The sequence below is a fragment of the Falco biarmicus genome, chromosome 3 (assembly GCF_023638135.1).
Source record: "Falco biarmicus isolate bFalBia1 chromosome 3, bFalBia1.pri, whole genome shotgun sequence".
NCBI lineage: Eukaryota > Metazoa > Chordata > Aves > Falconiformes > Falconidae > Falco > Falco biarmicus.
The window spans coordinates 35,175,138-35,198,411 of NC_079290.1; the positions used below are offsets into that span (position 1 = coordinate 35,175,138).

A 23,274-nucleotide genomic window follows, 5' to 3' on the forward strand; every position below is an offset into this window, starting at 1 on the left:
CTTCAGTGAGTTCTAAGGAAATAATATCCGAACACAAGCAGTAAAACCAGGCTAGAAGGTGACACCTAGACCCAGTTTTATGACAGACCTGGAGGTGAACCAAAATCAGCAATAGCATTGCCTTTGGAAACTATTAATAAGACAGACACCAGCAATTTGGAGAACAATGTGTATTCAATTTAAAGAATTACAGTTGGATGGTTTTCCTAAGGCATTTTCTAAGTCAGCAGGGTCAAAGGTAGACTTATAATGCAACATGTATTCATTATTTATTTATCTATCTTTATTTTTTTATTTTTGGTGAAAAGCAGCCCCAAGCAGACTTCATTGTGTAGGAAGTTCAAAAAAACCCAAATAGTTTGCAGAGATCACTGTAGGTTTCTGCAAAGAACAATGAGGAAGAGATGCCACCTCAGTTTTAAGCAGAAGCAGAAAGATTGATGATTATAATGCACAACATAATGTCACAATGCAGCCTATTTTTGAGAATGTTTAACATACTACTAACTCAAAAAACAGAAGAAATGAGATGGAACAGAGGAAAGCAGAAATTTAAGGCCAAAATTGTTAGCTCTTCAAAACTAAAAATGTGATGCTGAATGTTCCATAGATAGGGGCTGGAATCTAATTATCAGTCTTATGTGCTCACAGTCATCATCGTAATGCCATTCTAAAGTACCCGAGATCTCCGTCCCTTCTGAGCTGTGTACAGAGGGAGGAGGGGGAATATTTCCAAAGTAACATCCAGAAACAGTTTTGGATTTTTCTGTCAAAGAATCTCAAAGATAAAACTGCTGAAAAGGTCCTGGACTTAATGTAGCATTTAAGTCTTGGCTGATGATTCACAACCCGTAAATATCCCTCTAATGGTTTATCAGATTTTCGATAATGATTTGAGAGACTTGAAAGGTATTTCTTGAAACGTTATGATTTTTTTCCTTGTAAAGCAATCAATATGTGCATACTGTGCTGCTTGATCTTATCACTAGTTACAGCTGGAAGTATATGACTGAAACATTTATTAAAAGTCCTCTGCTTTTTTCATTTTGTGTGTTTAATTTTGTAATGAAAACTCTCAGTGATTTACTGAGAAAAGATTGCATGTATCAGAAAGATTGGGATTTCTAGTTTTGATCATGGAAAGAGGCAGAGACACAGGCTTTGTCTGAAGTTAAGACCTGTACTAGAGGTCAGATGAAGATGTTCTTTCCTTCTCTGTTTCTACAGAGAAAGTTTATGAAAGGCAACAGAAAAAAAATCAGGTCAGCTATGAAAACAAAGTGTTCTTAAAATCAGAACTTGCACTGCTTACATATGCAGCCATGCAAGTCTTTTCTTTTTTCTTTTCTTGAAGCTCGTATGAAAATAATCAACACCAGATTTTCCCTTAAGAGAACAGATTCTCTCTGTTCTGAACCCGTCAAAGGTTTTTCTCTCTTTTCTGAGTAGAGAGGTGGATGGCAGTGCTACAGCAGTGTACAGAGACTTTAACAGAGGCTGGAGTCCCTTCAATATTTCCAGAATTTTATAGGTTTTAGAGGTTTTATGACAATAATACTTTCTTCAACTTGCACATATACTGTAAGGTTTGTATAGATACTTTATGATCAGGTCCATAGTATGTGTTTAAAAGAGACTTTTTAAAATAGATGAGCAATCTGGATTCAAAATCTAAGTGATGGAAAGTAGAAATTGCAAGTACTCTTAGTAAATTATCTTTATGAGTAGAGTTTGAGAATGTATATCTTGACTTATCCTGCAGTCATCTAACTTCAGGTTCTAACCACTGGTTTTCTCAGTTTAAGAGACAGAATTGTCTTTCTATATAGATTGCTTTAGAGTATGATTATCTTCAACCTGTTGATTGTTATTTTAATAGACTTCATTTTTAAAAACTATTATTGATTTTCCCAGATCTCATATCATTACTGGAGTGCAGTTCCAGAACTTGTAAGTTTTGATTTTTCGTAGAAGACTAAACAACATACAGTAAGTGCTGTTTCACTGATGATAAATTTTGTTATTGATAAACATAGGAGCATTTGCTGCCAGCCTGAGCAGGGCTGAGGACTGGAATTCTATGTGTGCATTGAAACCAGTATTACATTTATATTTCTGACACCTTCTTAGTTTTCAATGACATTTCAAATACAAACTTTCAATAGTATGGTGCATTCATTTGCTAAGTCCCCCTAATGCATGTCAAATCACATAATCCAAATTACATTATTTGCATATGTTAATCTTTTTTAATAATTCTTATCAATCCTTACCAACAGCTGATGCATTTTTATCAGATCACCCTAGCTTTCCAATTTTTCTTTTTGTTGAATCGTTGTATATTGTCTGCTATTCTACAAACTTACTTATGTAAGATGAAGAAACCCCTCCCAACATTTAATGTTTTTAATGAAGCCAAAGCTGGTTTTAAGGTTTTTTTTGTTACCCTAAATTTGTTCTCCATAAAACTGAAATGACTGGCTGGATTTCTTTGTTATGTTCTCCACTTGTATTTCAGGTGCTCGAACTTCTGCTCTCAGACAAATTTTTGGAAGTAATTTCTGAATCTGTACGTGCACTGTTTATCCCTTTCTCTCCCCTTTTCAAGACAGAATGTAAGTTCTTGATTCCTCAAGCTTTCCTCCTTACTTTTAGTATTTCCTCCCAGCATTTACAAGAACAAAAATTCTACTTTTCTTCCTGAGGCAGGCTCCCACCGAGCTGTGGGGAGCAGCATGTAAGTTGTGCGTGTAGGGTTTGGTCAGACCACTACTCTCTCAAAAGATGTTTTTTGAAACAGTTATCTTCCAATACTTTTGATTCACTTGTGCAGTCCAGAAGAAAAAATAAGTCTGCTTAAAGTGTCAAAGAAAAAATTCTGGTTTATTTACCCCGCATGCTTCACTGAGGGACACATGTCTCAAGTTTTACTGTTTAGCAACATTGGGAAATGAATAATTTCAAACAAGCCAACCTTCTCAGGTCACCATGAATTCCCTTCAAAGCTATGAGAAGAGTGCTTCCATTCCTGAAGCCGCTGACTTGTTGAATAGCAATTATATATTTTTTTTGTATAAATGTGATGTGAATATTCAATGACATTTGTGCTCCTGCAGGTCATGAGTGTCTTCTTGCTCAGCCTTATTAGTGAACACTTAATTGTGCTGAACTCTACTTCCTCAAAAGGTATGCAGCAGTGGGAATATCCTGGGGCTATTCTAGGATAGCTTTACATGAAGAAAGCTGTCTCTATAACATGCTGAAGAGATATTCCCTTGTTGTCTGGGTCTCTGATGTTTTAAGGAAAGAGGCAGAGTTTTCTTATATGTATCTGGGTCAGTAACTACACTTGTTTTCCCCAATGAGATTTGGTTTTCCATTCACTTTAACTCTTAGTACATACTGTATTAAAGGCTGCTATTTTCTTTGAACAGCAGCAGCCTCAGTACTGGGGGCTCTTTATTGCCCTAACAGGAAAAAAAAAAAAAAAAAAAAAGATGGAATTGATCATGGACTGATCCAACTGTAGTATTACAAGACTCAACAGATGCCAACTCTATTTTTAAAGGCTGAAAGTGATTATGCTAACTGTAAAAGTGGACAAAGAAGATAAGAACAGTAAATGGTCTGAACTAGATGATCTTTGAGGTTCCTTCCAAGCCAACCCATTCTGTGATTCTATTATTCTATAAAATGCATGATGAAAAGAAGGCAAATGGGACCTTATAAATAACAGAATATATAGCAGGCAATGCAATAGATCGAAGAATGCTGATAGGACGAAATACTCCTTCATTTGGAATTTCACAGAATTTCTTATCAGATGATTTCAGTATACATGAAATTCTATCTCCAGCAAGACAAGGATACTCAAAAAACACACATCAGGTGACACCTGTGGACAGCACATCTCTAAAAGCAGCACTAGCTTAAGCCAAAAATACTATGACCTTCTGCAACAGCCACATGCATTCTACATCGCAGCAGCTACCTGCATAACTTTTGAAAATCTTTTATTTTATTATCACTTATTTAACCCTTTAATAAATGCACATGCTATTTTCTATGGCACTCTGCACACAGGGAAATCTAAGAGTGGACAAACAAAATTGAGGACTGAGGCCAAAGTATCATAATCCATTTGATAATTACAGGTAAGGTTTTGACATGTCTTCTATAAGGAGAGAGGTATCAGCAGAATAAAAGGAAGTGTGATGTCTCCCTTCTCATTACTCTTTAAAAAAGCCGCCTGAGATATCACTAATCATCTGTTGGTTTTAAAAGCAGCAGAATATTCACAAGATCTGGATGACACTTCAAAAAAATTTTCTGTTCACAGCGTGTAAGCATAAAAAATAGCCCTACAATTTCAGCTAAGCAAACTGTAATATGCAATGGAAACAGATGTTTTACATGAGGCTGGTAGCCAAGCCATGGCAGAATCATTAATGCATTTGGGGCTCAATTTCAATGCCATTTGATGTTGACAGGATTCTTCATATTGTCATGAAGACATCTGGGACTGGTGCCTTGGAATTCACCCCTTGGAAAGGGACAGGATCTGTAGCTGCTCTTAGGATAACTGTTGACTTTATCAGTGGTTCCTAACACTCAAAAGTAAATGCGCTTTGCCTCAGCTGGTGTTGTGCTCTGATTGTCATTGCCAATGTGCATAAAAGATCCCATGAACAATGAAAATATGAAGCTGAATAAAAGTAAACTCCTATTTTTCCACCTTTGCCTTAACTTTCTGACCACTGGTTCAGGTGTGTAGCAGAGAAGTCCCACACCAGCCTCTGCACTCCAGGCACTGCTCTGCCATCTCCTCCAGGGTGCTGCCACACACCTTCTTTAAAGCATGTCTGCCTGCCACACAGGCCATCACTGTCTCTTTCTTCTCCTTCATTTCTTCTGAGTAACACTTAGAGTGTTAGACTGAATCATCATTAAGGATCATCTTTTCATCCTTTTTCATACACAGGCCTCCACCAGGTGGTCCTGATTTAAGTTGTGAAGCTACACTAGCCATGAACAATAACATGAATTTCTTAAAGTTGGTTTATAGGTAAGTCAGTTTTTTCCAAGGTTATTTTCTTCAAGGGTAGCAGCCTGCCTTGACTCCTGTAACAGTGACGTTGCAAGAAAGACCTCAGTGAAAAATGAATGTCTACTACTTGCTTCATAAGAGGAAGCTTGGAGGCATGGAATCTGATGTGATTCCATGATTACATGAGAACATGTGAATGACTGCCTCTCCATGGAGAAGACCCACATGTGCACTGCAGCCTGCCACAGCTCTTATCCTGACCATCCTCAGCAGCTGCAGCCCCAAAGCAGGTCAGTCTATGATTCAACCCTTTTATTTCAGAAAAGCCTTATCACACATGTTTACCAGTTTTCCAGTGTTTGTAAGATTGCATTTGTTACAATGGTTTCCCCTCATTCAGTCATTAGGTCTGTGCAATGAAGTGACAATCCACCCTATCAGCTAGATAACATCCTGAATTAAGGATAAAACATGCTATAAATCTGGGTGTGCAGACGAAGATATACATGGAGACTATGTGTGTATGTGTAGGTAGGTAACAACAAACATACAGAAACAGCTTTAATCTGAGTTTTGTAGTGATGCAAGTTTCACAATTTACTCTAATATTTATTTTTAATTCTCATTGGTTACAACCATGTATGGAATAAATAAAATATGTTAACTACATAATATTAGTGCAACTTTGACTAGAATCAAACCCAAAGGTACAATGGAAGTGAAACATTAATATTATTTTTTAACTTAGAAGACTTATGTACGATGCTACAGATTGGAAAAAAATAAAAATATATAGAACCTTTATCCCATTCATACAGATAGGTAAGCAGACCCATTATTTTTTTTTTGCATCTGCTCCTCTAACAACAGATTTGTAACCAGGACAGAATTTGCAAATACAAATTCCTTATATTTTATGTTTGAAAAAGCTCATTGTGTCTCTATTTTTTTGATGCTCCTTTCTAACCTGATGTACTTTTACATTAAGTACAAAATGTTTGTATACCCTTCTTCAAATATTAAAGAAAAAAATGGGTTAGGAAAGCAACGCTTGTAGTACTGTTCAGAGTGTACCAAATCCAGAAGCAGAACTTCAATGAATAAGAAAAAGCTACAAAGCTCACTTTCATTTTATGCCAGAAGTTCAAGTATTTTATTGAGAGGTAGTGAGGAGTTTTAAAACCTGAAGTTTACTCTACATACATTGGAAATTATATGTTAATATTTGTTTTTATTATTTATTAAGGGCCACCAAAAACACCTTCAAGTTTGAAAGAGAACGTGTTAAATGCAGTGGACAGGAAATGTAGTACTTGTGTACTAACACAGCTCTTACCCTTACATTATCCCTTATAGTTCTTAAGCCTTATATTTCAGAATAGCAATTGCTTAGATTAAATCTATCCTTCAAAAGGCCATTGAGTGATATGAATAGGAGCAGTATCAAAATTACTCAAATTGTTTTGTTTGTCTGTTAAGACTTTTGCACTTGTTAATTAGCTAAGAGGTATTAATGAAGCATCCCTGTACACAGTATTGGTATCTAATATAGTGAAGACAGTTTTATTGATTGGGATCTTAAAATTACAGACAGTTTTAAAAACAACAAAATTGCAACAGACACCCTTATAATTACAAATTTGATTCTAGTTATGTTTAATTCTTTTTTTTTTTCTTTTCTTTTCCTTTTATTTTACTTTATTTTTTCTCTTTGCAAATCACAAATCACAGATTTTCCTTGGGGTCAGGAGGGGTGGAAGGGAAAGAGGAAGAAGGCAAGTTCTCTTCTTAAAAGCATTCTTAAAAGTATCTTGTGCAGTTTTCATGAATGACTAGATCTCTACAACAAAAAATTAACAACTCAGCTACCCAGTCCCAAATTTTCTCATTGTACACCATAACCAGGCTTGAACAGGAGAGAATGCAAGAATGCAGCTGGCTATAGAATGAGCTCCCAGTTTACATAACAGTGAAAGTAATCAGTATGTTAAAATGAACTAGATTAATTATAATCTGCCTGTATATAAATAATGTTCTTCCACTGCTGCTACAGGGGAAAAAAAACCAAAAACCCAAGATGATATATTTTATTGAATGTGAAGCAGATGATTGATTTCAGTTGCAGAGATTTCAGCAGAGATCTGTCCTGCAAACTTTCTACATGTAGCACATCCATTTGTTTGGGGTGAGAAACGTGAAGGAGACCTGTGCAGATTAAGCTCTAAGGACCAGAAACTGAGGTCAGTGATATAGCTGTATATATCCCTTCAACTCTGAACCATAACAATGCTTCTGTCCAAAGTCCAAACTTTACCTTCTTTTGAATTGCTATTCCTCCCCTCCTGCTCTCTGCCTGAAAGCACACAGTCCCTACATGGCATTTTCCTTAGAGATGTGTCTTTTTTTCTCAGCCTCAGATATACTCTCCATTTGTAACTTGACCTCTTGCTCTATTCCCTTACAGTAACACATACTTCATGACCTGACCCACAGCATTTCATTTTTACTTGCCTCAGTTACCCTTCCATAATGTTCTGGAGGAGACAACGTTGATACTGAAATACCCCTGCCTGATGCCATAGCAATGTAAAAACTCAAACAGGTGCTTGACTGGAAACTCATGCATTTAAAGCCAGTGAATTTTCAGGGCTGGGGTGTCTTAAATACAGAACAAAGATGCATGCATGCTTCCCTCCCCCCCCCACCCCCGGCTTCTGTTTCTGTGGTTTAAGCAATCTAGTTAATTGTTCTGAAAGTTGTGGTGAAGAAAAATAAAATAACTGACCTGGTATCACTGCCTCCCCTAAAGCAAACCATGTAAAAAGTCCACCGAGTGAAAGCATGTCAACCCTGTCAAGTCAAAGGCTACAGCAAGCTGTTCATTAAGTCCTGAATAAAGGATGCTGTTCTGAACTAAACTTATATTTGATCTCTATTTCTTTGTTGATATTATAAAGCAATTACCTATTGAGGGTTTCCATAGTAACAAGTGAGATAATTTTTTGTTTTAAAGCTCTTTTATGCACTTAACATACAGATACAGTGGGATAATTGCAGGGAATACTGTTCCTGCTTTCCTGGTATTATTTAACCAGAGCAGGGTAAAGGAAAGCATGGTTTTCAATGAAACTGGAGATTTATTTTCCCTCCTCTGTAAGAACATGAAAAAAACTTTACAATTTACTTACATCTTTGGTTTCTGCGTTTGCTCTTGTACATAGTCATTCTGAAGAAATTCCACTTTCTAAGAAGTAATTGCCTTGGACACGGACAAAAGAGATGAGATCGTGCTTCTGCTTTGCAGTGAGACAGTTGCTCACTGACAGAAGGTAACCAGCAATCTCTCAGAGAAAGGCAGGGTAATACCATTCTCCTAAAATCCAGGGTAGATTCTACTGGCTCTAACTATTTTCTCTGTTACAAAGCCCAGAGACAAAATATATTTATTTTCCTCTTTTTCAAATGTGTTTTATACTAGCTAATAAAATCCAGAAAGTATATAGAATCACATAATCAGACAATATGGGATAATGTGCTATTCAATAGCCTGACATCAAGATTCCTTGAAAAAGCCCTGATATAACCAAAACTGCATAAATGACCTCATAAACTAACAAAAACTAACTTTTCATTGTCAGGTCTTAGAATTATGCATATGAGGACGTTAAAATATTTTGGGCTAAATTTTCAAGCAAAAATACTATTTTTGAAAAATCAGTGCATGTTGATCAATGAAAACCTGACTGCAGGTCTGAGCTCATGAATAGGTTATGCAGGAAATAACATATAAAATGCAAATTTTTTTCCATGCCTATGTTTACTCCTGCATTACCTTCCAATGATTTAATTTGAGGAAAGTTATTTAAGCAACATTCTGCTGATTGCTCATTTTTATAAGTACTTCATTGCCTGCTAGTCTGTTGAATCACAAGGTCATGGGGAAAAAGTGGCAGCACTGTATGATTTTTCACATACATGTATGTCGCCGTTTCAAAGAACCCAGACATCTTCCTAAAGGGAACAGAGGAAAGGGGAAAAAATTCTTGCCGTGTGGAGGAGATAAGAGTTATGACGACATTCAAGAAAGAAGATGACAATGGCAGCTATGCAGCTCGAAAGAGGTGGAAATTTCAGTTCATTCAGCAATAAATCTGCCGTCAATAAAATTACGTGAATGGATTTCTTAATGTTTTAAGAAATCCATGTCTGGAAGTGCTCTTCGTGTTTTAAGATCTTGATCAAAGATATCACAAATACAGAAGTGTCAAAGGAATAGAGATAGAGGATGGGGTAATGTAAAAATAATTGCTGACTCAAATGTCTTGAAAATAATAATAATAGTTGTATTGCTATTTAAAATGCATAGATTGACAGCAGCTTTTTAAACTACTCAAAAAAATCTAAAGCTAATGTTTTTGGCTTACGTAAAAAAAATTAACATCTGGTGCCTATGGATCATTCATGTTTCAGAAAGTAAAAAACTCCTTTTCAAAGACAGGGAGAATTTGCAGCATCCATCTAAAAACATAAACCTACAGGTATTTTATTCATGAAAAAACCCTAAAATTAAAAGGAATGTCTATTTTAAGCTACCTACCATAAAATTATACTTTTTCCATCTTTTTTTTTCTCTCAGATTTTTTCTTTTTATATCTCCAGTATAACCATTTTTTAGTCTTGTGCATTATTTAATTTTCCTTTCAATTGTTCAGTATTCGTATATCCTCACATTGGCACACCTCTAGCTACTGAAGTGAAAACTTTACTTTATATTGACTTTATTCCTGTACTTCTCCTCCCTTTGTCAAAATCTGACCACATGTCTTTTCATTTGCTTTGGCTTTGTATCAGCATAGCTGACAATAATGTGTAGCCTGAAAAAAAAAAGTGGAAGTAACGGATGCATTTTTTAGATGTATTTAGTATTTCAACTCCAGTCATCTCCAAATGCCACAGTTGAAGTAACGCCATCTCTGTTGTGGAGGTCAGCAGAAAGGTGGGAAATTGCAAAGCACATGAACAGTGACAGGAGGAAAAAAAATTGGCTAAGTGATTGCTAAACATAGCAGCAGACAAAATGTCTGCACCATATAGGAAGAACCTGCATGCCACATTAACATTGTGCATTTAATATCCATTTAGGTCAGTATTTTTGCAGTAGTTTGTATGCGCTGAGGATATTTGTGCAGTTTTCCTGCTTTGTTTTTTCCTCTGAGTTAATTTCCAGCTGAATCAGGTCTGTGATCTGACTCAGAGAGACCTGTGGTCTCCCTTTAGATCTGCTGCTTTATGTAGCAGTATTTGTTTCCTTTTCTTGCTCTTTTTCTACTTCTACCTGAATTGAAGACTCTTGTCCATATTATTCGGTTCAAATTTTCCTTATTTTCTTGGTTTAGTAAGATGTCCTTAGTCTTTTTCCTCAACCCACATTAGACCTTAACTATAGAAATAATTTGTTTTCTTGATCATCAATGGCTAATCTTTTTCATGTGCTTAACCTGGACATATATTACCATCTCTCCATATGTTATTTTTCATAGCACATACAACAACAGGTATATTTTTCCATTGTTCTTTTGTGAATTATTCTATTACAACTGTGTATTTGTATGCAAATGTGTCAGTAATGGCATAATATAAAAATATAAACTAAATGGAAATTTCATGGGATAGGAATTAATTTATTTTAAATGATCCCTGAAAACACAGTCTTTATTGCTTTTTCTTTTTGTTAATTGCAACTCTGATTATTTCTTCAGTACAGTGAAATGCATTTGCTAAATATAATGTAAATACACTGTGTTTGGTGAATCATTCTAGGTCTGTTCATCAAAAAATATCACAAAAAAAGTACTTGAATGTGCTGGCTAGATTTGAGTGGGCACAGAAGCCTCCTGTTCCTCTGTGTTACTGGTCTCTGTTAGGAGACTTTAAAATTCACTTTCACACTATTGCAGCCTTAAAAAAGTCAGAATCTTGCATATGGCTGGTTAAGTGCAACAAGCTTAGTGAGGTGGGAAGAAATGATTGGAACCTCTCAGCAACAAAAATCACCTAGTCATATTAAGCTTATTACTTTTCTACAAGGATGCATCTTCTTAAATGATTACAAAAGTTTAAAATAGTCTTAAAACAGTCTGTTTAATGAATTTTATCAGTTCATTCTTGCTAGTGGCAAAAAAATTAATAATGTCCACATCTGCATATCTGATACCGCCTCTCAGCTTTCTCTCCTCCTACCCTACAGGTCCCAATAAGAAATTTTTGTTTGAAATAAATTTCTTAGACTATTTCCTAAGCAGAGGATAAGAAAAAAATACAGATACTTTACAAATACAAATAACTCCTGACTAGAATGTCACATATTACTCATCAATAAACACTTTGCCTGGGCTGTATCCTCAAATTTATTTTTAATGAGCAGACTTTAGACAGAAAAGGAAGGTGGAGGAGGCTTAACGTATGTTCTGTCTTTCAGTGTTTAATTCAATGCACCCAGTCAATTTAGATAATATCCTTTTAAAGCTTCCACTATGGTTATTTTATGATGTCATCTAGAGAAAATATTACATCTATGAATATGAATTATTTTTTTCTTGAAATAAATGGTATGTGTAAGGATCAACATTTAACCTTTTCTGAGTAATAAATACTCCTTATACAATTTTGATGTATTATAATTATGCACTTGATGTATGCACCATTTATTGATAAAAATTTGGACAATTATCTAACAATAATGCTTTTTAACATGGTGTAATTTAGATAAGTAAAATTCACTTTACTAAGAAATGCCATTTAGCTGTTTCAGCAGGTTTATGACAACATCATCTTTTTATGATGTAATGAGGGCAGAATTTAAAATATTGGCAAAACCATACCCCTGACTAACACCGGTACAACACTGGAACAGGCTGTGGCAAGCAGAATAAGAAACAGCAAAATCTGTACTTCTCATACTTACAACTAGAAGTTAGAATCAAGGAGTTCCATAAATGCTTTTGGAGAGAAAACAAAGGTGGTTAGCATTCCTGAAGCAGACCCGAAATAAAGACCGATCAGAGTGCCAAAGAAGGAAACTTTTATTAAAGGGTTACCTGTAAAGGGCTTAACTCAGCTGCCTAAACATTCATGTCTAGCATTACTTTGATGATTTATGGCATCTGAGCCATCCACACAGTGCCAGAAAATACGGCACAGGACCTGTGGGAACCCTCAACCTTGTGGAGCACTCTGCTGAAGCCAAAGCCATCTTAAATGCCTCTAGGCAAATATTTAGGCAACTGAGTGCAGCCCAAAGACTTTATATTCTAGCCTCTCTGATAACTATCATTATCCTCTAGCTTTTTTATACTTAAGGTGATTGTTTCAAAGTGGTCCCAACCTGAACTCTCAGACCTTGACCCTTGCAAGAGTTGATGGATACGTGTGGAGGAGAACCCCTACAGAGATCCACTGAAATCCAGACAGGAAACAGGAAAAAGTCCTGCCTGTCAGAGACCTGTGATTGATTGCAGTAGGGATTATCTGGAAAGAGAAAATGATAAGGTGTATGACTGAGAAGTTTTAAATATCCTCAAAAAGGCCACCATTTGTTAGTACACAATCCACAGCTGATTGTGTGGATTAAAAAATTGTGTGAATAAGAGAAATAATGTAGCATAACACTTTTAAATCAGCAGTACGTGCTTGTACTAAAGCCAGAAAGCCTGTCAAAATGTTTTAACAGTCTTCCTTTACTTCAGCCAGTTTTTACTCTGCCCGAGTGTTCACATCCAGAATACAGTTTGCAAGATTTCATGAAAACCTCAAGTATTCTTCAAAAGCTGCATTAGAATGGAATTTGTTACATTCACACCATTCCCATAATCTACTAGTTTAGAAAATAACATCAGAAGAAATTATTTTTTCTGGAGCTACTTGATATTTAGAAAAGTATTTGGCTGTTCCTTGTCTCTATTATCTTCCACATTTCTGCTGACCTCCTTTACTCTTCTTCAGCACTATCAGACGTTAATGGCACTTGAGCACAAAAGATTCTTCTTTAGCTAGAAGGAGAAAGCCCCCAGGGTACTGGTCTTACTTTCACCACAGGCAATTTTCTCTTATTCAATGAAGCTTCTTCACTAGAATATATAGTCTCATTGTTATACTACCATGTATCTTTAATCTTTAAGGAATTTGCTGTCAAGCTTCCCTCATTAGACTGAGCTCTTTTTATCAGACGTCACTATTGCCATTTAGCAATATGATCACAAAGCCTGCCACGTTCGTTCTCAGGTAGGAGCCCATAATGGCTCTTCCTCCAGTCCCTTGCCCTGTTCACAGAGGGTTCTCATTCCTTCAACAAGAGCATTAGAAAAGCATTCAGATATTTTTCTGTGACTAAAAATTTCCAAAGTTTAGTGTCACTTCCTACAAATGTAAGGTTGGTCAACAACTCCATGTCTGAAAGTAAAAATCTGTATCTATTCTAAAGATAAGAATTTTAAAGAATTACAAAAGATTAGGGGGGAGGGGGGGAAACCAACCCAGCTAAGCAAAGGTACTTCATAACGGTTCTTAAATACATTAAAGGTTGGCAACACACAAAAAGAACAGGGGAGGGTTCATGAATAAGCCATTTTCTGTCTTGAAGTTAGAACAGTCACGACATACGCTGTAGCAACAGAAATTTAAATTGGTTGTTTGGAAACTGATTTTGTTATTGGTGAGGGTAGCTATACATTGCCTAAGGAGTGCTAAAGGATTTTGGAACAGGTTATGTATCTCAGAGGAGCCTGCCTAGGAGATGGATAAGATGACATCTTGCAGTTTCTTCCAAGCCTTACTTGTGATCCTATACGCCCGGATAAAGTATCAATCATCATAAGATTTAGCACTAGCCAAGATTCAGGACTACGTTAGTCTTTCAGCCTACCTAATACTAATGGAGCGTTTCAGACAGGAGGAGACCAGCACGACGTGGGGAGGCTCGACAGCAACAAGTGTGAAGCCTATAATGTCCTGAACATGCTTTTAGGGAATCCTGGAAGATCAATCTCTCCTCTTGACACTGGAGGGGCTTCTCCAGCTATGAATGAATGAGATCACCTGTGGTTGAACCCTGCTAAGAATCTTCCCAGACACAGATACTGGTCTACTAACTCAGGCACATAGAGATACACATTATGAATACTCTTCAGAGTTGCACCGTGTTCAAAAAATCATTTGGGTAACTTCCACAAGATTCAGAGGAGCTACGATACTTGGGTATGCTGGAGGACTGAACTTTCCACTTTGCAATTCAGAATGATGCTTTTACACAAAGAGCCCTCCGCAGCTTTCTCCCCAGTCCCAAAGACTTTCAGGGGCTCTAGAGAGGTTTGATACTTTCCCAGCTTTACCTCTCTCCTCATTATTCACACTGTCTTATATAACCCTTGAGTGAAACTTGGCCAGTTCTATTTTGTTCCCAGTTCCAAAAGCGAATAATGCAGTTCTGAATGTCTGATAGCTCTTCCTTTCTTTCAATAAAAGTACTGCACAAAGTACTGGTCCCTTCAGACTGGTAGCAATAACATAAAGCTTTCTGTTCCTCCATCTGAGGAAGATTTAGCTATTATTTTAAATCAGGTATAATAAGATATTCCTCTCTGAAATGTCTCAAAATCCAGTTGAACTTCAGGCTTAGAGTTAAGTATTCTATATGATAGATTCTACAGTGGAAAAGCACATCTTCTCTTCTGCTTTGGCAAGTGGAAAAATGGTAAATCAATCTCAGATGAATGCCATTTCATTTGCTTTACACACTCTGTAAGATCCAAATTTGTTCCTCCTCTTAGATCAGTTTCTTTCCTAATCCATCTCAGTTCTTGACAAGTTTGTTCTTGGCTAGTTTCCTTTTAGTTTTGAGCAATTTTGATGTTTGGGTTTGTTTTGATTTTGCTAAGTCCTGGCTTGTTTTCATCTCATCTTTAATTTGATTTCAGCCAGGTTTTATCTAGCCCTGACAGGTTTCCATTTGTTCTGCTACATGCTTTGGTTGCTGGTTTGGCTGGGACTTTTCATCATCTTTTCTTTCATCTGAGGTGAGGTTGTCACCACGCAGCAACAATACTTCTCAGTTGCTTTCATGCTATTTCTAAACACCTGTTTAACAATGGAGACAGTCTTAAGAAGCATTCTGCTTCAAACTTCTCGAATTATGGGACTAAAATACACTTCCCGTACATTAAAAGGACTTAGAGGATTTGTGTCCCAATTTTTTTTCCAAATATAAACCAAGATTCCACTCAAAAACATCTTTTCTTCAGGATTTACATTAATATAATTCAGAACACAAATTATGTATACAAAGGTGGTCTACATTTTTCTGATCATTAAACTAATTCTTAAGAATGCAATGTACGAGTCATATTACTAGAAAAGCTTCCCTCTATTTCACCTTACAGTAATCCTTTCAATGATCATGATCTTCAGTGTTTTGCACAACATACTAAAGTTACAGTTCACAGATTTTCCTAAATATAGCACAAACATAATCCTGGACTTGGAAATATATTCATTCAATACAAAATTGTAGCAAAGTGGCTATCAGAATTACGGTAACAATTTTTGTCTGAGCTAGTTAGTAACACATTAAGAATTTCATTAGCCTAGGTCATTGAAACAATCTTAATGTGTCCAGAATTAACATTTCAAAGTGTAATAGTTTTTATCCAGTTGGTAAAGTTTTAATCCTAGTGGAAAACTGTTAGAAAGTCATTAAGTAATAGAAATCTTTTCTTCTGTGTTGTTAAATCTGAAATAAGTTGTGATGCCTATGGCAGGCACTGGTTCCATCACCTCAGAGCTGGTAGATCTTATAGGATACTGCAAATATAAAAGAGTGGACAAATATCAGATGTGGAGCAAAAGCTGCTCTGATGATTTAAAAGAAAAATAAGGAATTTAGGCTTTTGATAGTGTAGTATGTGCTCAATGGTGGATTTAATAAAAAAAATGTTCATACATACTATTTCTAGAGAAACAAAGTGCTGAATATTGGTAAGTTTTCATGAAAGATTTAAGATTACTTTTTTGATCAATCTATCTTGATTCTGCCTAAGTAAAAAGATCATTCCACTTCAGCACAGAGGTTTTTTTAATGGGAAATACACCAATTGCATCATATTCTGCAAACAGGTGATATCCATTTCAATTTGATTAGTGACATGCAATTCAGTGCTGCCCTGTTTTCCTTTTCACATGTGTTTTAATTATCACACTGATGAGACACTTCAGCATGCTAAATTTAATGTTACAAACCTTCAGAATAGAATCTGTTCTTGCATAACCCAAGAACACTGCAAATATACCTCAGATTCATGTATCTTGATTCCGCTTAAGGGCTCAGAAGTACCTGAGCACCTCAAACAGGTTTTCAAACACAGCCGTTTGAAGAAACCATTTGCTACCATCACCACTGTACTATAAGATCCTATTTTAAAGTTTTTATATGTTTATTGAAACAGCTTTACGACAGGTTCGAAATGCATTTTCAGTTTTTCACTCTAGTGAACATTGTCACACTTTGTTTACAAAACAGAACAGGGAGAGTTTGAGAAAGAACCTCTTGTGAACAAATGGGGCACTTAAAATGTCTAAGACTCACAGCAATGCAAACTGATGATGTTTTATGGTACAGCCAATGAACAGCTGCTGCTTCAGCCTTTCATTTCAGACTAAAGCTTTTCTAACAATCAAGAGAAAGCTGAAAATGTTCCACTTTCTTTTCTCATTACATGGGATCTTTCTTAGTGTGCAGGGCTCGAGACAATTTTAGTCATAATCAATCAGTGTAATGACTGGCTTGAGAAGGAGAATAAGGCCTTTAACAGAGACAAAAAGTGGAAGAAGAAGATTGATTTTTGGAGTGATGGAAAAAGCTGCATTATATCAACTCACCACCAGACCCTGCTAAAGGATGTAACACCAATGGCACACAGACAACAACATCCTTTGAATTACAGTGCTCTACTCACTGTGCAAAATACTAGCGTGACTCCAACTTCACAACTGCTCCTACTTTTGGGGGATTTTTTTTTTTTTTTGGGGGGGGGGGCTGTGTGCATGTGCATGTGCTGTGTGGGGTGGTAGGGTAGGGAAAGTGCTAACAAGAAGTTATTACATTAAAATTATTAATGCACCTGATTTAATATCTTAGATTGGTAGATATCTGGGGAGGAAGATCATTTTCCCTAGTCTAAATGAGGCTGCATGCCTATGGTGGTATTATGTACATTTTGGGTCAAATGAATTCATAGGTTCAGTTTTTAGAATATGCTATCTGTATGAGAGCTTCTGTAAACATTACAACTGATTCAAAGACAATTTCTGAGTCAGCCCTTTAGAGAAACAGGATATTTTCTCTATGATTATAGCAAACTGAATTATTCAGTTTTATTTTAAGCTCAAGAAAGTTTTTAATCCAGATTGGTATTATAACACAATGGTACTATGTAACATTTAACACCCAAAGCTCTAATTTTTTCACTGAAAAGCTTTAAATATGTTGGTTACCTATTTGAGGAAAGGATATCAAATACATGACACACATTTTGCATATCAAAAATGTGGCTAAATAGCTAGAAACCCAATATTTTAAAGAAATAAAAGAATCCTTGTAAGTAACAAAAGGCATCAGAAAATGCTTTTGCATGATAAAGTACTTCCAAATCAAACACATTCTCTTTTCAGGAATGTTTCAAAACCAGAAGGAAGAGGGACTTGAAAAGACTAGTACTTCTGACCTTGAGGTTTTACTACTAAGTATCAGATCATACTGTGAATTAACTGCTAAAAATGCACATAGCAACTCTTTTCAACGGGATACTGAAACCCAGAAAACAGAATTGTGTTCTCAATGACCTGAAAACAAACTGAAGAGAGATGTCTGTACAATAGAGGAGATAAAGAACATTTTTATCCCCTTGTGGACTTGGCAGGAAAAATGTTTTCTCATCAAGGTAAATACTGTAACAGACTATGTGAAAATGTATTCAAGATGCTTTATTAAACTTCAGTATAAAATCATAGGCATTGGAGAATTTAGGTGCCAAGTTTTGTATTCCCTGTTCTGTGGCATTTTGGAAAGGTAAACCCTGTTCAGATAGCATGAAAATAGCATCTTCTTGAAGTAGTCTGTTCAGACAAGATACCAAAATCATAGGGATATCCAAAATGTTTTTTGAAAAATCTGTACCAAAATAACCTCCATTATTGAAAACTTCTGTTTTTGATTCAGCTACACCACTCAAAATGTGCTTGTATTTTTTAATGAAATTTGGCTTTACAGAAGAAAAACCCTCTGATGCTGCAGTAAAAAAAAGAAAGAGAAGGATTTAAGAAAGGCAGTTACTCCTACTCACCATTTATCTCTAGACTGAAATTTCTGCTCATGTCTTAGAATATAAAAGGTGTAGCAAATTATTTTGAAACTAATATTCATAGGAACCAGTTTAACTATGTTGCACTGAACATGAAACTCTCCCTGGCCACTACTAAAAGGGTAAGGTAGCTTCAAAACTTGCACTAAATTGGTCATGAAAGTATCGACTACATTGACTTCTAGAAGGTGAAGATAAGAAAAGTTACAAGTCCTCTTGAAAATGTCTTCTTTCCTCCCTCAGAATAATGATTTACAGAAAGGAAAATTATAATTAGAATACCCTAAAAGAAGAAACTTTGCTCTGAAGTATGACAGGAACATTAAACTTTGTGGGACACTAATTAAAATAAGACAAAACCTTAATCAATAATTTTTTTTTACACACAATAAAAAAACCACTATGAATGATCCACATTTTACACTGAGTCAAAATTTCTCATTTAAGGCCACCTACACATTGTTTTTTGGAATGTAGACCCAAGCCAGTCCAGATTCAATTTACTTTATGCCAAATGAAAACCATGCAATTTTGCTATCTTATAAATCCAAAACACGCACTATTCCACTCGCAAAACGAAGTGGTGAGCTCAGAACATTGTTTATTCTGGAGGGATACAGTACTTATGACACAGCTATTTAAGAAAATGAAGTTTGGAAAATAAAGGTCCTCCTGAACTTGGAATCAAATGCTAGATAAGAAGAGCATGAGAAGATTTTGTCTTGTTTTTCTGATTGGCATTGAGCTTAGTCTCAGTCATCTTTTGCTTAACACTCACTGTGGTTTTAAGGGCTCCATCTGAGTGATGGACTTAGCAGTGTTAGGTTTGTGGTTGGACTTGATCTCAAAGGTCTTCTCCAATGTAAACGATTCTATGATGCTATGACTAAATGAAAAAGCATTTACACTGCCAGATTTTCTCAGGGACTGAGCACAGTGATTTTATCTGGCAAACATTCCTGGGTGCTTGAAAAAGGCAAAGCAGAAGAAATGCAAGATCATGTCAAACATATGATGAAATGAAGTTGATCCAACTTTAATCTAAACCACACACAATCAAAACTATGTATGACATTTTCAGTGACTTCCAGTAAATGCAAAAATAAATCGACATGAAAAACTGAGGTGGGCTTAACTGATATAAAACTTATTGTAGAAAATATTACACTTTCTTCAAGCTGTACTGTGGACCAGAAAACCAAAATACAGTGAAATATTTGAGAGTTTCATGTCTTTCTGAACATTCTGCAGCTGAATATTTTGAACTGCAGTCAAAATATGGCAGATGTGATAAAAGGGGTGGGCGAGGTGTTTGACATCAATACACTGGATAGAAAGGTCCAGTGTAGAAATATAGTCCTATCAAGTGGATTTTTGATAATTTTTTTTTCACAATTACATCCCCCTCTGCAGAACAATGCCACAATCTCCACACTGTTCTGACAGCAGCAGAACATGTGATGATTATTTTTGAAGAGATTAACATGTTTAAAGGGCATGATGAGACACAAGTCTATTAGGCAGCCCTCATTCAGACTAATAAATATTAGTGAAAATATTTTTCAAATATTAATAGAGGTATTGCTTCTGAATATCATCAAATTAATAACCTTTAAAACACCTGACTTCTGGGAAGGGGAAATAGGATTATGTTTTTTATACGCTATCATATAGAAAACATATAATGAGGTTCAAGAATGCAGCATTTTTTATCAATGAGTTCAAGATTAAGAAAACAGTCAAATTTCCAGCTGTTGTAAATTAGATGTTATATGACTTAGTTGCCTACATTCACGGCTGACTGAGTTTCATGATGTGGGAGGCTCTACGTTATGCAGCATAAATCCAGGAAAATCATCAAAATTAGTTTAATTTAAATTAACTGAACATTTGGCTCACAATTCTTAATTTTCCAATTCAATGAACTTAATAGCCTAATCTTTCAAATAGAGGGATAAATTTGATCTGTAAATGGTATCTCTAGCTAAACATATGACTAATCATGCCATTTCACTGCCCAGTGTTTTCTCTTTGGTAAAAGCATCTTATTGGAAGTAGTCTTGAAATTTTCAGTGGAATCAATGTTTCCAAGGATGACTGCACTATAATACACTAATGTGCAGCCCTTTAGTGGAAAATAGGTGTCTAAATTTAAATGAAGACGCTTTTATTTATATAATAAATAAAATATTATATAATTTTATTTATTATATAAAGAAAATAATAAATAAAGAGTTCCTTTATTAATTGCACCTATAAAGTGATGTACCCTTAAACCACGGTCTAGGATCTGTCTTGAGATATTAGGAACTATGGAACATCACATGTTAAGCAAAATAAAAGACTGCAAAAGAAAGTAGAATTAAATTATCATCATGATAAATGCAGATTTTAAAGTTCCTTTCATAATGCAGAGTTGTTTTCTTGTTTTGCAAACTTAAAGATAATTAAACAAAGGTTTTCAACATTTTAAAAGAAATCACACCTAGTGAAACGTTATCATCAGAACATATCATACATTGAAATTGCTCCATGCCACCTATACAAAAATGTCAGTGCATTTTAATCTCACCTCTTTAGAAGTCTCAGCATTTCATAATAATCCAATTAAAAAACATAGTAATTTAAAACAAATATATAAATTTGTCTACAAAAGCATCATGAAAAACAAAACAAAAAAAAATACCAACCTCCTGCAAAGTATTCAATCTCTCCCTGTAAATGTTAAATAATTTAAATAAATTTATACTTTATTAACTAAGAATTATCTTTATTTTTATATGTAGTGCTACTTGTATCAGACAAGTGTCGGAATCAGATGCTATATAAAATATTACATTTCTTCCAAGCTCCAAGCACCCTTTCAAACTTGATTCTACATGTCAGTTGGACCGAATCTGTAAAAAACTGGAAGACAGATAGAGGTAACCTGTGCTAAATTTGGACCATCCTATCCTTTGTGTAAGTGATCTGTATGATAATTTACACAAAGAAACTAATAGAAGATAGGTGGAATAGGCCCATCTAAGCTTTTATTATAAAGTGATCAATGGCAATGAATGAACAAATTCCTTTATTCAAGTGGATGTAAGATTCAAAAGGTGATTCACCATTTATATGAAAAATTGGAATGTATTTGAAATGGAGACATGAATTGCAAATTTACGATACTGTAAATCAAAACCCAGTCATGACCAAGACGATAATGTTCTTTCCTTAAATTTTAAGGTTTTTACATTGACGGATTGCAGACCATTATAGAGACTTATTACCAAGGTACTCATAATTTCCTACCGAGGTTAGCGATTAATTACACTCCAGTGAGCCTCAAAATCTGGAATACAAGGCATCTGTACTCTGAACATGCTAATAAGAATGTAAGGCAAATCAGCCAGAAAGAAAAGGTGAAAGGTGATTTCCCACCAAATTATATGCAATTGACCATTGGCTATTTTGTTTGGACTTGACTTGTGATGTGTTTTTTAAGACGTGGCTCATGGCCTGTTGTACAAAATGATGGAGACATTTTCAACTTTCAGTGCTCTGCAGCCAATTGTTTTGCATGATAATTGGCCACCTCTTCCTAGAGATTATATGTTGTGTTCATTCTTCTGCAAGTTGAGGCTGCTTTTTAACCCTACCCCTAAAAAAATTCTGTGCTTCTTTACATTAAGCTGTCATGTCTATTCGTTACACTGATTTGCCAGAATGGGTGAAGTAGATGGGACCACTTCAGGTCAGTGAGTGAGCTTATTTTTCCCCCAGTTTTATCACTGAACTGTCATTCATATTCATGCATACCTGTTCAGTGACTAGATTTCACTTATTTCACAAGACAATTTCAAAATTGTGTGTATGGGGTGATGTTTTGGATGTGTGCTGAAAACAGTGTTGATATTACAGGGCTGTTTTTATTATTGCTGAGTGGTGCTCACACAGAGTCAAGGCCTTTTCAGCTTCTCCCCCCACCCCAGAAGCAAGTAGGCTGGGGGTGCATAACAAGTTGGGAGGAGATGCAGTGGGCCAGTTGACCCCAACTGACCAAAGGGATATTCCATTCCATATGGTGACATGCTCTGGAGAATCAGAGAAACTGTGTGAGTGCAAGGGGAAACTGTTGAACATGATGAGCAGTGAGAAGTGGAGGAACACTGGTAACATTCTGAAAAGATGGAATGAGGCAGAACATCTATTTATGTTATCAAATTTTTAGTTAAATTTTGCCAAAACAGTCTGACCCAAGGCATTTTGTCTTCAGCAGTTCAGATCAATGGGGAGTGCTGTTTTGAGAAAGCCTGTTTCAGTCCCTTTTAATTCACTGCTGCCTGCATAGCTACTCAAATAAAGGTTGTGCCTTCCTTGGGGTGTCTTCCCATATTTTAGGTTCTTTTGCTTATCCTCTCTGAGCCCCTGAAGGTACAAGGACTCTCAGTTTCTGTGAGAGACTCAAATGGCTGAGAGGACCCAGACATTACATGAAGTGCAGGCTAAGACCTGAGCTTGAGGGTGCTCAAAAAAAATAACACTCAGTTTCTCAGCCAAGTATCTCCAAGAAAATCAACCCAGCTTTCAGCTGATTATGCAGATTCCCCACCCAGATGCTCTAAAACTCTTCCTCTAACACTTGGGAGGCTTGGTTAAATAATAGCCGGTCTCCCCAGCAGTATTTCTTCCTGATTTCCCTGCCTTCCTCCTAATCAAATGCCTTCTTTTTTTTCTTTTTTTTTTTTAAAGGAAATAACTTCATTTCCAAAATAGCACACTTCAACACACCAAAATGTGACAAAACAAAGTTTGCTTTTGCAACCTGCCTGAATT

General features: G+C 35.9%; 1 protein-coding gene across 6 annotated transcripts in view; it reads right to left on the reverse strand.

Annotated features, from left to right (window-relative positions):
* The window catches only part of RALYL (RALY RNA binding protein like), a 401,162-nt gene that overhangs the window by 113,572 nt on the left and 264,316 nt on the right, over window positions 1-23,274 (reverse strand). Inside the window, exon 1 of one of the 6 annotated variants that reach the window (XM_056332684.1) lies at window positions 8,236-8,368. The exons of the other annotated variants lie outside the window; for them this stretch is intronic. Within the exon in view, the coding sequence (XP_056188659.1) occupies window positions 8,236-8,272 (37 nt within the window). The 5' untranslated portion in view covers window positions 8,273-8,368. Of the gene's footprint in view, window positions 1-8,235; window positions 8,369-23,274 lie in introns of those variants that run through there. 6 annotated transcript variants of the gene reach the window in all.